The sequence below is a fragment of the Pseudogymnoascus destructans genome (genome assembly GCF_001641265.1).
Source record: "Pseudogymnoascus destructans isolate 20631-21 unplaced genomic scaffold scaffold_21, whole genome shotgun sequence".
In the NCBI taxonomy this organism is placed as follows: Eukaryota; Fungi; Ascomycota; class Leotiomycetes; order Thelebolales; family Thelebolaceae; genus Pseudogymnoascus; species Pseudogymnoascus destructans.
In genome coordinates, this window is record NW_020167540.1 from 69,682 (window position 1) to 84,358 (window position 14,677).

General features: G+C 53.3%; 6 protein-coding genes across 6 annotated transcripts; 2 read left to right on the plus strand and 4 right to left on the minus strand.

Moving 5' to 3' along the window:
- Positions 1-251: 251 nt before the first annotated feature.
- Positions 252-1,455, minus strand: TVP23 (Golgi apparatus membrane protein tvp23). Its single transcript, XM_024471505.1, has 3 exons — positions 1,033-1,455; positions 587-916; positions 252-486 (listed from the first exon to the last, which is right to left on the minus strand). Exons 1-3 carry the CDS (start codon positions 1,118-1,120, stop codon positions 326-328), a joined length of 579 nt encoding a protein of 192 aa, XP_024321205.1. The 5' UTR covers positions 1,121-1,455; the 3' UTR covers positions 252-325.
- A 14-nt stretch (positions 1,456-1,469) lies between these two features.
- Positions 1,470-4,894, minus strand: VC83_07942 (uncharacterized protein). The gene is made up of 4 exons (XM_024471506.1): positions 4,233-4,894; positions 3,669-4,150; positions 3,555-3,618; positions 1,470-3,507 (listed from the first exon to the last, which is right to left on the minus strand). Exons 1-4 carry the CDS (start codon positions 4,675-4,677, stop codon positions 1,571-1,573), a joined length of 2,928 nt encoding a protein of 975 aa, XP_024321144.1. The 5' UTR covers positions 4,678-4,894; the 3' UTR covers positions 1,470-1,570.
- Positions 4,895-5,741: 847 nt separating this feature from the next.
- On the plus strand, positions 5,742-7,814 carry VC83_07944 (uncharacterized protein). The gene is made up of 7 exons (XM_024471507.1): positions 5,742-5,901; positions 6,181-6,229; positions 6,314-6,386; positions 6,448-6,554; positions 6,607-6,854; positions 6,911-7,695; positions 7,759-7,814. The coding sequence occupies exons 2-6, from the start codon at positions 6,210-6,212 to the stop codon at positions 6,982-6,984; spliced, it is 522 nt and encodes a 173-aa protein (XP_024321203.1). The 5' UTR covers positions 5,742-5,901; positions 6,181-6,209; the 3' UTR covers positions 6,985-7,695; positions 7,759-7,814.
- Positions 7,815-8,033: 219 nt separating this feature from the next.
- Positions 8,034-9,137, minus strand: VC83_07945 (uncharacterized protein; the record flags this gene model as incomplete). Its single annotated transcript, XM_024471508.1, has 3 exons — positions 8,847-9,137; positions 8,727-8,758; positions 8,034-8,677 (listed from the first exon to the last, which is right to left on the minus strand). The coding sequence occupies exons 1-3, from the start codon at positions 8,903-8,905 to the stop codon at positions 8,034-8,036; spliced, it is 735 nt and encodes a 244-aa protein (XP_024321227.1). The 5' UTR covers positions 8,906-9,137.
- Positions 9,138-9,273: 136 nt separating this feature from the next.
- Positions 9,274-10,583, plus strand: VC83_07946 (uncharacterized protein). Its single transcript, XM_024471509.1, has 4 exons — positions 9,274-9,447; positions 9,515-9,533; positions 9,591-10,029; positions 10,119-10,583. The coding sequence occupies exons 1-4, from the start codon at positions 9,407-9,409 to the stop codon at positions 10,577-10,579; spliced, it is 960 nt and encodes a 319-aa protein (XP_024321228.1). The 5' UTR covers positions 9,274-9,406; the 3' UTR covers positions 10,580-10,583.
- A 1,528-nt stretch (positions 10,584-12,111) lies between these two features.
- On the minus strand, positions 12,112-14,350 carry ARO8_2 (Aromatic/aminoadipate aminotransferase 1). The gene is made up of 4 exons (XM_024471510.1): positions 14,121-14,350; positions 14,034-14,064; positions 12,838-13,982; positions 12,112-12,663 (listed from the first exon to the last, which is right to left on the minus strand). Exons 1-4 carry the CDS (start codon positions 14,283-14,285, stop codon positions 12,403-12,405), a joined length of 1,602 nt encoding a protein of 533 aa, XP_024321204.1. The 5' UTR covers positions 14,286-14,350; the 3' UTR covers positions 12,112-12,402.
- Between the last annotated feature and the right edge of the window lie 327 nt (positions 14,351-14,677).

Below are 14,677 nucleotides of genomic sequence, written 5' to 3' on the forward strand. Positions count from 1 at the left end.
CAGAAATTCCCATCTCAGCTCAACAACACCCCAACGGCCAAACCCCAACTCACTCACTCACAAACACACAAACACCACCAACAGCCTCAAACCATCAATACACACAAAACACACATCTTTCAAAAGAATCATACAGCAGTATACCGTGCCTCGAGCACACTAGCTAAAACGCCACCAAAGCGCACCCAGCCAACTCTACCCCAGCCAGTAATCTATGATACAGCACCACCTCCCCCTTCCTTCCTCTCCGTTATCCCACCCCTTATCCCACCCCTTATCCCTACCCCCCTCACCCCCGAATCCCAACCTTCAAACCACCACTCGCTCACGACCTCCCCCCCAAAAACCTGCTCACCATCCCACCAGCAAGATTCCTCGCCAATCCACCCGAGTAGAGCGCGCTCCCCGCCAGATTCGAGGCGTGGCTGAACTTGTCGCAGCGTGAGAAGGCGAGGGTATTCGTGATTGTAAGGACGAGCGCGATGACTGTCGTATGTCAGTATGCCAGTCATCCCCCATTACTCATTCCATCCCCTGCCCAAACACCCACGAAAGAAGAGGGAACCAGAACGGAGTAACAACTCACCAACAAGCGTCAACCAAATAAACTCAAACCTCACCACCGCCAACACCGCAAGTGCCACCCACAAACACGGCTGCGCATACATCGCCAACCAAAAGAACCTACTATCCGTCGCATTCACCACCTTGGTCGCCGGATCCGCGCTCTCAAAAACCCACTGCGAGTCCCCCGTCGACACATCGACTTCGTTCCACCATCTTAGGCCGACGAGGCGTCGCCCGGCGATGTTCTTGAGGAAGTAGAAGTCCGCGGCCAGGAGGAGGATGGTGATGATAAAGATTAGGACGAAGTTCGAGGTGAAGAGGAGACCGAAGAGGTAGACTAGGAGGCTGGCTGGGGGGGGGGTGTTAGCAACCTCATCCACACCGCCCTATTCCAACATCGCCGATCCAGCCACCCGCAGCACTGGCCAGGGGGGGGGCAACAATCAGCGCAGGTGGGGGACGTACATATCCTAAACCCCAAAAACCACAACAACGTAATCGGATGCGCGCTCAGGCGCCAGCTAAGCTGCCCAGGTTGTGTAGACGTCTCCATAGCTTCTGCTCTCCCTTCCTTTCTATCGTCCCTTCGTTCCTTTCCTTCCTATTTATCCCCCTTCCTCCCACTTTTCAATCTCCCTTTCCTTTAAAGGCTTTAATCGCAATCGCAATCGTTATCCGTTGTCGTCGTGGTGAAATGTAAAATCGTTGCGCAGGTTGATGACGGCGGAAGGAACAAATACGTGGAGCTTCCGTCTGCGTCAGTCACCAAGTAGCCCAAGAGACGCGCGTGAGGGCGGTGAGGCAGGTGGCGGCAGAATCATAAGGTGACAGGGGTCAGGTACAGGGGAGGGGTATGGGCATTTCGACATCATGTTATGCGACAGACTGGAATTAAATTTACATTTTTGTTCAGAGAAGGAATTCAATTCATGTTTCCTGGATTAGAACTGCCTATACACTCATACTACGCGCGGTAAAAGTAAACAGGATTAAAACAGGTCAATCAATACCCCCTCCTCGGCTGCCAGAACTGCATCGTCAGCTCTTGAGCAACCGCAGCTGTTTGCACCCTCTCCCATGATCTGATGCCCGGTGCTTGATTCGCAGCTGCGTTGAAATATGTTCGCTGCCTCGGCATCCATTGATATTCTGCGCCAGGCCCGCTTGTCGGGGTGTAGAAAAGCATGTCGTCGGCTGCACTGTGAATCTGCGCTTCCGAATCAAAGGGCAACTCCTCCCCGTAGTACATGCTCTCGTCGATAAGATCTAGCCCATCCTGTTGCCCCTCGTACATATCACCGTAGTTAACTTGGCCGTCCTCCATCTCAATGGAATTGTATTCTTGAGCCTCAGCGTTGAGAGGTTCTCTCTCCCACTGGCCTCCATCGTAAAGGTAAGTAGCACTCTGCCCTTGTTCCTGCGGATTATATAACCCACGCTGGTCTTCCTGCGCATTGAATGCCTGACTCTGAAGTTGCCGGCCGTAAATCGGCTCCATGGTCTCAAGTGGGGATATGGTTCGCGATTGAACTGGTGGTACATCGACGGTGCCTGTAGAGAATCCGCGGGTGGGGATCATCAACTGTGGTGGTTCAATATCTCCAGGTGTAGCAATATTCTCGATCTGGCGTAAATCGTGCTCGCCAGTTATGTAGCCCCAGCTATCGTCAGGTTCATTTGGCTGATGCCCAGCAGCGTCGATATATTCGCTCTGGGTTTGCCCATGGACTGGCAGATTAGACTCCGGCATAGGGCCACACAACCGACCTTGCCCTGGCTGGCTGGTGATCTCATCTCGCCTGCCATCGAGTCCCGATAATAGAAGCCTTGCGTCGCTATCTCCGTGCTGCTCTGTCAGTCCAATCTTAGGAGACTCGGCATTTTCCTTCAAAGCACCAGAATCCCTAGTATTTTGTACATCTGCAGCTGGAGCTCGAACATCGGAAGCACCTCCAGCTTCCTCAGCAGCAACTTTCGGAGTCGGCCGCCGATTTATATATGCTTGCTGAGCACGCACAGCTCGGGACATGATATACTGCACGTCGAGGTTGGGATATGGCTGAGCTGGAGAAACAGACCCATCAGTCCGATCAACTGCGTCCTTGTTGGTCTGAGTGCGTTGCTCTACCATGATTTGTTTAGCATGGTCTGCGTCATGGTTTGTATCAACAGGAATCCTCGTGTGCAATGACTCCACATGCCTCCCCGGGTTGTCTTTATGTGGCCGTTTAGAACCCCTATGAGGCTCGCAGTCATAAAGTACTGCCCTGTCGGCCTGAAACTGATGGATGATGTCCTCGTCCTGGCATTCTGTGTGATCCTGGTCGTTTCGAACGGATGAAGTATTAGCTAGCCTCAACTGCTTGCTCATGACTACTTGGGCATCCTCATCATCACGGCGCGTCCTTTGATGAGAAGTTGGCGACACGCGTCTTTTATTTCGAGATGCATCTGCCACCATAGCTTTGGCACGCACGATTGGAGACCTAACTGATTCTGACCACGTACAGTAACTCGTCGATTTGCTTGAAGCCGTAGTATGCCGTGGGACAAATATCTGGTCAAGTTTTGGCTTGGGTAGAGTAAACTTCTGAGGGCTCGACCTCCTCGTACTGAAGTCTTCATAGAGCACCATCTCGTTCCTATGATCCTCTTCCGGAGACACGGGCGGGTGAGAGTGATGTCCTCTGACAATAGAAGTGGCTTCAGTTCTGCCCGCATCTGAAGGCAGGATCGAGGCTTCCCTTCCATGGTTAATATTGGCCTCCTGGAGAGGTTGTCGGCCAGGGATAAAATAGTTGGAGATCTCATTTCTTGCCCTCTCCCTCTCGCGCTTGGTTTTCTGACCTGACTTGGATATAATTAGCTCCTTTTCGCTTTCAAGGGGCTTCCGGCTTGACTGCTTCAAGAATTGCATCTCCGAAAACGCCAAATCAGGCACTGACACCAGTTAGCAGAGAAATAACAAATTTCTCCGTCATACTTACAGCCACGATTGCGGGAAGGAGATGACGCTCGACCATTCTTGAATATGCCCGTACCAGGACGTATCTGCCAGAAATTAGCCACTTTCTACAAGAGTCAAATTGAAGGCTGCATACAGTCAACCGATCCTGCGACACATTTTTCGGTCTGCATCCATTTATCAGATCTTCCCCGGCCTTCTTGGACGCTTTCGCAGCATCGCCCCTTTTCACTTTGATGGTCTTCTTCTTCGCCGGTTTGACATCCTCGACAACATGCTTCCTCGCCTTCTTGGACTCGTATCGGTCTTCTTTTGTCTTATGACGGTTCCTCTTCTCAAACGTTTCTTTGCGCTGTGGTTGATCAGGCTCAGATTGGCTGTCGTCTGTGGTTGATGATGCAGGCTGCCTATGTTTCTTGGCTTGCTTGGAAAAATGACCAATCGTCGTCTCTCGCGGTGGCAGCTCTTTCCTCTCGTACGCTGGTTGGACCAATGAAGAATCAGATGAATCACGCCTTTTTTCCTTGTGGGTTCTTTCGTCTGCGACAGTTTCATCGTATCGTTTGGGAGAAGGATGTCTAAACCCGCCTGTCTCAGGCAAAACGATCGGAGGATAATCTACAGAACATCAAAGTCAGCGCTCTGACAAACTGTGCTCTGACAAACTGTTGAGAATGTTCCCAGTCGTTGTATGGCTCACATGCAGGAGATTGCGTTTGTGCCAGTTGTTCCGTGGCAAGCTGTGCCAACCAATCGTAGACATATCCATTCTCCGGCGCCTTAATGTGAGATCTGACTCGTGTCTCGGCAGCATCTCCCCCACCCCGCCGTGCAGGGCTGTCGCATCCGTTGTCCGCAGGCTGGGCCGGTTTCCGCCGCTCAGGTGCATACCGGGGATTGTCCATGAATCGATAGGAGAAGATAGAGACGCAGAATGGGGGTGTGAGGTGAAATGGGGTGTACTTGGTGAGAAATGATGAGTTTGAGAAATGACGAGTTTGAGAAATGACGAGTTTGAGAAATGACGAGCTTGTAAACACTCCAAAGCAGCGACCCGGTCTCGGGACGGCGGGGTCAAAGAAAAGCTGACATATTACCGTTGTGTGTTGAGCCAGAGGTGCAGAAGCAAGAGCGCGGGGAGGCATTGGCAAGTGCTGTATGGCGAGCTTCAAGTTAAGGCAGGCGCCAGAGTCGAGGGCTGGTTCCTTTTTGAGACATGGGCGCAGAAGTGGGGGGGGGCAGAGAGTTGGAGAGAGAAAGTGACGAGAAAAAAACGAGAAGGACGGACGAATTTAGATAGAGTAGGAAGGGAGAGATCCGAATTACCAAATAGGTGATTCGAATATATGAATAAATTTGAAGGTTGAATTTCTTCAGAAAGGTGAAGCAGAATAGGAATACCAACCAGTCACATGTGGGCAGTCACATGATGGGCAATCACATGATGGACAGTCACATGACCAAAGAGGTGGAACGGGACGGGCTCACGGGCTCACGGGCTCGTATCCTATCCCAGAATGTCGATAGGCTATTCCCAGAATGTCGATAGGTACAGGATACATGGGAGGGTACTTGGGTCAGTACCTATCAAGGTATGGGGGGAGGAGGTAGAATGGCATTCCGCATACTGTAGCTTTTTCTTACCTTGATGGTTAGACTAGACAGCACACGAATGACGCATGCATATCTTCTCTTTCCTTCCATCGCAACCTACCCCTAACCTCTCACTATACAACCCCATCTCACTACCCAACACCCCTAACCTCTCACTATACAACCCCATCTCACTACCCAACCCTCCACTACCCAACCCTCCACTACCCCCCCCACTACCCAACCCTCCACTACCCAACCCTCCACTACCCAACCCTCCACTACCCAACCCTCCACTACCCAACCCTCCACTATATCTACCGTCACAATCGAGGAGCAGTCTCTTCCATTCACACCCACCCAATCCACATCCACACCCTTCCCATCTACTATCTACTGTACCTTTCATCTACTGTACCTTTCATCTTTCATCTAATGTACCTCCCCCTCCCATCTCTGTACCTCTCATCTACTGTACCTTCATCTTTCATCTAATGTACCTCCCCCTCCCATCTCTGTACCTCCAATCAAATGTACCCACCCCCCCCCCCCCGGCTCCCCCCATCCCAGCACAACTTCTTCTTCCTCCTTCCTTCCTCCTTCCTCCTTCCATCTACATCATCTTCTTCTTTTTCCATCCACCAATTCTTCCCCACGATATCAACCTTTCTCTCATAATCAACACCGACTGTCCTTTCAGTTGTTCACCCCAGAATAACAAGTACAATACCCCGCGATCTATCCGATCTCGACTCGACCGACCTAGTTCCTCTCATGTTCGTTCAGAATCTTCTCCGTTTGCGTGTGCCATCATCATCATCATCATCATCATCTTGACATCTCCGTCGTCACTCTCCCTTCGCGGAGAGTGACCACCGTCGCTGTTCTGCCCCGATGTATCTTTTTCCTTGATCCTTCGTCACTGTCCTGTCCCGTCCTGTCCTGTCCTGCGTTCCGTCCTTCATCCGTCCTAATCCGACGACGACCTCATGAAACCTTCATCATGAACCTCTTATTGCGATGCGCGTGTGGAAATTGAGACTCTTTCTTGCCAGATCCAGGATTACTCAACAACTCAATCATCATGTCTAAGCTCTTTATTGGGTAGGTTTCTCCACATTCCAGTCTGCGCTTCGGCGCAGACGACCTCCCTCCTCACATTGACCTCACCACTGACAATTGACACAGAGGCCTTGCGTGGCACACGGATGAGACTGCTCTCCGCGCCAAGTTCGAGGAGTTCGGCGCCGTTGAGGAGGCCGTACGTCACCTCCCATCCCACACCTCTCGCGCAGAACCTACCTGACCAGTCTACTCTATAGGTCGTTGTCAAGGACCGCGATACTGGCCGCAGCCGTGGTTTCGGATTCGTCCGTTACGGCCAAGAGGCTGATGCTGACGCTGCCATTGCTGCCATGAACAACATCGAGCATGTTCCAATCTGACCCGCCTACCTCGCTTCACGTGCTAACAAGACCCAGGTTCGATGGCCGCACCATCCGTGTCGACAAAGCTTCTGAGCGCGGTGCCGGAGGTGGCGGTGGTGGCTTCGGCGGTGGCCGTGGCGGCGGCGGTGGTTACCAGTCCCGCGGAGGCGGTGGTGGCTACGGCGGCGGCCAGGGCGGCTACGGTGGACGTGAGGGTGGTGGTGGTGGCTACAACGGCGGCGGTGGTGGCTACAGTGGCGGCCAGAGCGGCGGCTACAACGGTGGTGGTGGCGGTCAGGGTGGTACGTCAACTCACAATCCCAATCTATCTTGTATCCCAACTAACTTATCCCCACAGGCTACGGAGGTGGCGGCCAAGGCGGCTACGGTGGCCAGGACCAGCAGGGCGGCGGCGGCGGTGGCCGCTGGTAAACCCAGCACCCCCGGCATGCTCCTCCCTCCCGACCACCACACCTCACATTATCCTGAGATGATCGTCGTCGGCTAGGGAGCACAGCAGCGGGAATCGCAGAGCGTTTGATGGATGGAGCGTTGGCCTTTCTCTGGCGTCGTCGGTCGGTCGGTAACCCACCCGCACTTGCGCGCGTGTTGGCGCTTCGGTTCGCGCGGCCTTATGCTTGCTATGCTATGCTATGAAACTGTCTGTCTTGTCTCTTCTGGCTCGGAGTTTTTTGTTCGGAGGGGTCTCACGGCGGCTTGATCTCGAGTTCGTCTTGAGCGAGGGGAATTTCGGAATGGAATTGCTTTCAGATGTGCTTTTTGAGTTTTCGCCATGGGTTTGTGTGTGTTACGTGGGTGTGTTTTGGTGACTGGTGAATGAGCTACTGGCCGAGGTGTTGGTGATGGTGATGTTCATGGGTAGTCCCTTCCTCAAAATGGCTCTTTCCTTTCAATAGCCCCTTCCTCACAGTCGCTCCTTCCTCTCAACGGCTTCTTCCTCCCAATGGCTCATTCTCCTCAATCGCACCTTCTTCATCGTTGCCTCGGATGCGTGGCTTCTGCCTCTCAATCGCACCTTCCACTCATCATTTCCCTCCCCGTGGTCGTGCCTTCCCCCATCACCTTCTCTCAGCCATACCTTCCTCGTTTATCACCCCCTCGATCGCACCTTCCTTGCTACTGGTAATACGCCTCTGTCCCATCCACGACCCCAGACCCTCCTCTCGATGACTGACAGCTGATCAGGTGGCCGAATTGAAAGGCTGAAGGCGAGGGGAAACGAAGGAATGGATGAACTAGACACCCCTGGATGTATTCTACCTGTAGATGAGCTCATGGCTCTGTATACGAGATATATGCTGCTATATCGAAAGATTCAACCAACCTGTTCATCAAAAACATGCCTGGAAACGTCTACAATTGCAATTTCCATCCCTCATATCTCAAACCCATAACACCACCCCACCAATCTACCAGTCTAAACCCCCATCCATCCCCCATCCACCCTACCCACACCAACACTACCGCTCAACCTCCTCCTCCTCATCATGCTCCCCACCCCCCTTCCCCTTCCCAACCACCACCACCTCCTCCAACCTCCTCTCCCTCCCCAAAACCCCCTCACCCTCCCGCCAAATCACCCACATGTTCATCCCCCCCCACTCCCCCAACACCTCCTCAAGATTAAACAAATACTCCGCATTCCTCCCACTCGGCCCCTCACACCCCGCTATCCTCGCTGCCAACTCATCTACATCCTGCGGGCCCGTAAACTGCGGGTTATCCGGCGTCCCGATATAGAGGAGCGCTTTGATCCTCCCCCTCTCCTCCCTCTCTTCACCCTCCTCCACCTTCTGTCGCTCTTCACCCACCACTTCCCCCCCTGTCGCCTCACTAGGAAAAAAAGATATGTAATCAATACTATACCCATTAATCTCCCTAATATCCAAATAATCCCTCACCTCCGCAGCGTGGCTAGAGGGGATATGATACGCAGCACCCCACACCTTGTCGGGCGCAGCGTGCACGTCGGCGAGCGTAGACCAGTGCGCGTGGGTGAGGAGGGTGACGACGCGGCCGGGGTGGGTGGGGGTGCCGCGGTGGTCGTGGCTTTCTTGCCAGAAGCGGCGGACGTAGTTGGTTATGTAGCCGGTTAGGCGTTGGTCTGTTTGCGTCAGAGGAATCGGTATGGCTGGGGGGTGGTTGAGGATTACCAAAATGTGGTGGTGGTTTCCATAGCAGACTCCTGCGCCGCGGGGTCAGTTTTGGTGTATTATTCAGCAATCCTGGGACGGCGCAACGAGAGCAGTGTGGGAGGAAGGAGAGAGACAAACCCATAGCCAAATAGCCAGAATGCCTCAGAGGCCTCTGGGGTGGTTTGTTCTGTCGCCATGGTGGTGTTGGTTGTCCTGCGTGGCGGGCAGTTTCTTGGAAATTCGGGAGATGGCGGGGTTGTGGTTTGGAGGGGGCGGCTGGCTGTGGGACAACGATGATTACAGCGAGTTGTGAGCTGTCTCGGGACGGGCCTCTGAGGTGTTCTGGGTGTGAGTCTGAATAACTTCACTTTCTCATCATCTGTGGTTATGGTGAATATCTCATAGTTTACATATTTTACACTACAAAAGCCCTCCCCTCCACCAGTTATTCACACCCCAGCCTCGCCCCGCCTGAAACTTGCCGCCCATGCCGCCCAGCCGCCCAGCCGCCCAGTCCCAGCCCCACGTCCCCTCAGCCTTGCGCAGAGGGGGTCCACAACGCAATCATCCATCCGAAACCGAGGAGCCTTGATAACATTGTGTCCTTCCATCTTTCATACACAACACAACACCAACAAGAAACGTATAGACTATCAACACAAGGAACCACAAAGACTTACGTGACTTACGTTCGAGAGATGGCGTATAACCGCTCCTTCAACCCGGATGCACTGCCTGCGTACGTCACCCAACAGCTCAGCTGTTTATCCACTCTCTAAAAACTTGCTAACTCATCACCCATCCAGATTCGCGGAGCCAGAACGAGTACCTCCCCCCAATCCACCCCCCTTTCGCGACCCTAACTAACACCCCCTCCCCCAGAAACGCACACCCACCGCCCCCGCCCAATCCCCTCCCCCCCTCAACATCCAAAAACAACACTCCCACCACTACGACAAGCCCGCACCTCCCCTCCCCCGCGACGACCGCGACTACCGTCCCTCAGGCTCCAGCTTCAGCGGCGGCAGCGGCAGCGGGAGCAGCAGCAGCCGTCCCATCCCCAGCCCGCGTGACGTCCGCCACCAATTCAGCGGCGGGGGTGGGAGTGGGCCAATGGGGCCGGTAAGCCAGCCGGGAGGGAATTTCATGTATGGACAGAGTCCGCCGCAGGATCGGAGGCTGGATGGTGCGAGGGATGGAAGGGATGGGCGGGATGGGAGGGATGGGAGGGATGCGCGTGGACATCGGGGGCCTGCGAGTCCGGCGATGACGGGGGAGGATCCGAATTTGTTGCCGCTATTTAGGGCGGTGGATAAAGATTGTACGTTCCCTGCTCTCACAAACTAGCTCACGGCGTCCCGTCATCCAATGAAATTCCAAGAGCAGAGGAAAAAAGCTAACAACCACCAGCCAGCGGCCACCTCTCCGAATCCGAGCTCTCCGCCGCCCTCGTAAACGGCGACTGGACCGCCTTCGACCCCCACACCGTCGCCCTCATGATCCGCATGTTCGACACCTCCCGCAGCGGCACCATCGAGTTCAGCGAGTTCTGCGGCCTCTGGTCCTTCCTCGCCTCCTGGCGCACCCTCTTCGACCGCTTCGACGCCGACCACTCGGGCAACATCAGCCTCGACGAGTTCGGGGACGCGCTCGTGGCGTTCGGGTACAGGCTTAGTGAGGGGTTCGTGGGGTTCTTGTTCAGGGCGTTTGATAAGGGGAGGAAGGGGAGTTTGAGCTTTGATTTGTTCGTGCAGGCGTGTATTACGTTGAAGAGGATGACGGATGCGTTTAAGCGGTATGATGATGATAGGGATGGGTTTGTGACGTTGAGCTTTGAGCAGTTTCTGGAGGAGGTGTTGAGGCAGCGGTAGGGTGGTTGTTGGGGGAGTGGAAGGGGGTGGAGTGGGGGGTAAACGGGGTAGTTGGTGGACGCCGCGGTGTTTGAACGCGGTGAGTTGTGCGTGCCAAAAGATAGGGATATCCATGTTTTTGTCATTTCTCGTTGGTTTATAAATTATACATCCGTTTAAAGGGGCATCTGGTCTTTGCTCTGTCCCATGCTGTCGTTGTCTGGTGCGCGGGACGGGACGCGCTGAAAACGGAACCGGATAACGGTCCCGTGGGGGGCCTCCCGCAGAATAGGGGTCTGTCCCGCCATTTTTGATACTCGGGGTCCTGGACGGACATTCATAATCTATTCCTTAAATTTTGATGCACAAGTCAGCAAAAGATAGGGATCTCCATGTCCTTGTCATTCTGAACTAACGGCTAGAATTACCCTTAATTCCATGGACTGTTTCGGAAGACATAGGGGACAGTTTCTTAATTTTGGACGCACTCCCCAACGAATGGATTATCATAACCCCAGGGGTTGATAAGTATGTTAGCATGCTAAAGACAAATGATACGCTCTATTACACTAAGCGGGCAAGAACTTACTTGGCATCTTCACCCGTCACAGCAAGTAAAGCGCGAAGTGCAAAGAAATCCTTCACCTTGACATCGTTTTTCAAGCTGTTCAGGGGGGGTTTGCTGCTCCAAGGTCAGCTAGGACGGTCGAGAGAGTGATTGAGAGTTTCATGTTGGTGGATTGAAAGTCGGTGAAAATACGTAGGGGTAGAGGTACGTTTTTTAAAATGTTAGGAATGAGAAAAAGCCGTTGGTTCTTATAGATACTATGTGAGACATTTGCTGGCGTCATGCTCTGCATTCAGCTTCCTCGAACCTCAACTTGGCATACTCGTATATTAAGGCAGGTCCCAATCATACAACTATTTCTATAACACATTGTTTTATTTCAGCCCCTGAGGCATCCATAATTCATCCCTCCCCGAGTAGCACAGGCCAATACAGGAGTTCCACGAGACGGTCTGGGATATGACGACCTTCTCTCCTATACGTAGGCACTTCAACTTGCACGGCGTGTGGAACAGTTTCCTAATGTTGTCTGATGCATAATGTACGGCCAATCGAAGGGTTGGTATTCTAAGATTGACACAAGTAAAATAGGGGTCAGAGCAATCATCCCTTTCAGCTACACATCGTTTTTCAAGCTGGATGAGGGGGGTTGCTGCTCCGAGGGCAGCTAGGATGGTGAGGAGAGCGATTGGGAGTTTCATGGCGGTGGGTTGGAAGATGGCGTGGATATGTTGGAATAGGTGTGTTTTGTGAATTTGGGGATGAGGAGAATCAGTGAGCTTTTATAGCACGGTTGGAGGAGGCATTGCCAGCGTAGCATTGTTGTGATTAACATTCAAGTTACTCGGACTTCAACTTGTTTATTTAAATAAATTCCAGTGTAGAACCAACATTCAGCTCGCTCGAACTTCAATTTGGTAAATATAAATTATTCCACCATAGCACTGTTATGGTCAACATTCAGGTTACTGGAACTTCAATTTAATTTAGTAAATGTGAATCAATTCCAGCCACTGGGATGTTAGGGCAAGGGTCTAATCATACAGCTATATTTTAAAACATTGTTTTATATCAGCCCCTTCGCTCCCATAGCTCCACCTTAGTAGCGGACTGATATGTTTACATCCCACAAGACGGCATGAGATACGCTGAACTCCCGCACCAGCGCAGCCTTACACCGAAAGAGAGGTAAATGCATCATGCATTGCAACCACCAATGCCACCACTTCACAGCCGAGCAGTAATCAACGCCACTTCGAGCCTGTCAATGACCACTTCACGCCTTAACCCCAAACGCCTCCCTCACCGCAACCCCAACTCCCTCAATCGCCTGCTCCATCTTCTCCGCCGTCGCTGCCGCAAACGTCGCTCGGAGGAACAGCTGCGTCGGCTCCTTGGTCTTGTCCCCGAGGAACCACGAGCCCTTCGATAGCAACACGCCCTTCTCCACGCACACCAGGAACATCTCGTCCTCAATCTCAAGGATGGACTTGGTCGCCGCAGCGGGGTGGTTGGCAAGGTTAACCTCGAGCCAGAGCTGTGCGAGAGGTTAGCGTTGGTGTCAATATGTAAGAGGGCGGAGAGAAGACAGGATGCGGGGAATGTGCTCCAGCGAGACATGGCAGGGTTACTAAGACATTTTCGTAATGGATTGGGAGTTCACAGGAATGTGTTATGCGGAGTACAAGAAGAAGGAAAGAGGGTGACTCACGAACATGCCCGCAGCAGGAGGAGTCCATGTGATTATATCCTTTGGTAGGAACTTCTCGCAAGCCGCGAGGAGGGCGTCACGGCGGCCCGTGTACTCGATACGCAGGTGGCGCAACCACTCCAGGTAGCCGTCGTGGCCCCACGTCTCGTCCAGTAGCTTGTACAGCGTGATTGCCGCCAGCCCGCTGGGGTTCTGCGCAGACACCTCGTTGTGTCGGACGAAACGCTCGACTATCTGCGCCGATGCTGTGACCCATCCCGTGCGTGTGCCGGGCGCAATCACCTTGGAGAAGGAGTCGAGACGCATGACGCGGCCGTCGGTATCCAGGCTCAGCAAGCTGGGCACGAGCTGACGCAGGAACTCTTCGTTGCTAGCTGGTGGTGCTACGGGCGGTGTGTCGGCGCCGGTGTAGGGCTGCATCTGCAGGAAGTAGTAGGGCTCGTCCTCGATGACGAAGACGTCGTGCTTCTGGCACACCTTGTACAGTTCCTTGCGTCGCTCAACGCTCTGTGTTGCGCCACTGGGGTTCTGGCCGGTGGGGACGGTGTACAGCAGGTGTGGCTTGCGTGCTCCTCGGGCCTTGACGTCCCAGTTCGAGAGAATGTCATCCATATCCCCGGGCATCAGTCCTTCCGAGTCCATCTTGATCCCGAGGAACTTGCATCCGAGGGGGAGGGCAGTCTCCACGGCACTGGCAAACGTGTACTCCTCGGACAGAATGTAATCTCCGCGCTCGGTGAAAATGCGGTATGCTTGTTCCAGAGCCATTGTGCTTCCAATGCTCATGGCACACTGCCAATCCTTGTAAGGTGGGCTGTGTGCGATCTCGGTGTGCTCGACGACGAAGCGCAGCAGCTGGGCGGATCCAGTGCCCTGGCCGTAGTTCAGACAGATCGACAGATCGTACGTCCCATCGCCCTGTGTAGCATCATATTTCCCCATCTTCACGACGACGCCCGACTTTGCGGTGCCCTCTTCTGAGAAATCTGGCGCCACTGGCACCGTCATGGAGATATCCTGGATTGGAAAGTATTCACTGCATGGCAGGCCACCTCCCAGAGATATGATGCCGGGGATGGATAGAAACTTGGCAGCAGTCTTCAGCGAGGATAGCCCGCGGGACTTGCTCTCTTCACTGATGAGGTCTTATAAGTCAGCGTGGTTCGTTTGTTCATCACGGGTCGGGGTTGACTCACGATCGAATCGCTTGGCGAGGTTGCCATGGGACTTGTACGGTCAGCATGATGAAATGCGTATCAAGTGAGGGGGAATATAGCACATACCTTGCCCTTGAAGAGATCGCTGCTTGTTCCAGCGGCCACGCCAGCAATGAGCTTGCCAGCCTTGGCCCGACGCTCAGTCACCTCATTGACGGTCAGTGGGTCTGGGTAGATCAACGCCTCAGTATCAGTCAGGCCACGGATATCAATCGCACTTGGTGGAGCCATATCTGAATGAAAGCTGTGCTAGATTTTTGATATATATGAGAGTCAGGATGTGAAGAGTGCGGTGATGGAGAGAAGTAGGGATAGAGGCGGGGGCGGAGGGGCATTTATTCAAGTTTTGGGTCTTATCGAGATCCTTATCGAGTGCACGCGAACCCGTCCTACCCCGCGCAAACGGCTACGAACGGCTTCTAAGAGACGGACAAGACAGACTTGGGGAAAGGGATGGGATTCTCATTATCAATCAAAACCTCCTTATTACCCCCATTTTACAGCTCACAGTAAATTATGACAACTAACCCCTATTCTCATCCGATTTTAATGCCTGGTTTTTAAATACCATTATTATTTTTTACGTAACTATCAGGCGCCACAAATTTAAATCCCATGACCTC

What these genes read in the sequence shown, in the direction of transcription:
- TVP23 (XM_024471505.1), bottom strand. Translation starts at nt 1,120, where the DNA reads ATGGAGACGTCTACACAACCTGGGCAGCTTAGCTGGCGCCTGAGCGCG. An exon ending in GTTTTTGGGGTTTAGGATAT is followed by an intron (nt 917 to 1,032) that starts GTACGTCCCCCA and finishes CCCCCCCCCCAG; the next exon opens with CCAGCCTCCTAGTCTACCTC. An exon ending in TATTTGGTTGACGCTTGTTG is followed by an intron (nt 487 to 586) that starts GTGAGTTGTTAC and finishes GACATACGACAG; the next exon opens with TCATCGCGCTCGTCCTTACA.
- VC83_07942 (XM_024471506.1), bottom strand. Translation starts at nt 4,677, where the DNA reads ATGCCTCCCCGCGCTCTTGCTTCTGCACCTCTGGCTCAACACACAACG. An exon ending in TGTCGCAGGATCGGTTGACT is followed by an intron (nt 3,619 to 3,668) that starts GTATGCAGCCTT and finishes AATTTCTGGCAG; the next exon opens with ATACGTCCTGGTACGGGCAT. An exon ending in TCCTTCCCGCAATCGTGGCT is followed by an intron (nt 3,508 to 3,554) that starts GTAAGTATGACG and finishes AACTGGTGTCAG; the next exon opens with TGCCTGATTTGGCGTTTTCG.
- VC83_07944 (XM_024471507.1), top strand. Translation starts at nt 6,210, where the DNA reads ATGTCTAAGCTCTTTATTGG. An exon ending in ATGTCTAAGCTCTTTATTGG is followed by an intron (nt 6,230 to 6,313) that starts GTAGGTTTCTCC and finishes CAATTGACACAG; the next exon opens with AGGCCTTGCGTGGCACACGG. An exon ending in GCTGCCATGAACAACATCGA is followed by an intron (nt 6,555 to 6,606) that starts GCATGTTCCAAT and finishes AACAAGACCCAG; the next exon opens with GTTCGATGGCCGCACCATCC.
- VC83_07946 (XM_024471509.1), top strand. Translation starts at nt 9,407, where the DNA reads ATGGCGTATAACCGCTCCTTCAACCCGGATGCACTGCCTGC. An exon ending in TAGGGCGGTGGATAAAGATT is followed by an intron (nt 10,030 to 10,118) that starts GTACGTTCCCTG and finishes AACAACCACCAG; the next exon opens with CCAGCGGCCACCTCTCCGAA.
- ARO8_2 (XM_024471510.1), bottom strand. Translation starts at nt 14,285, where the DNA reads ATGGCTCCACCAAGTGCGATTGATATCCGTGGCCTGACTGATACTGAG. An exon ending in CCTCGCCAAGCGATTCGATC is followed by an intron (nt 13,983 to 14,033) that starts GTGAGTCAACCC and finishes CTGACTTATAAG; the next exon opens with ACCTCATCAGTGAAGAGAGC. An exon ending in CTCCTGCTGCGGGCATGTTC is followed by an intron (nt 12,664 to 12,837) that starts GTGAGTCACCCT and finishes CCTCTCGCACAG; the next exon opens with CTCTGGCTCGAGGTTAACCT.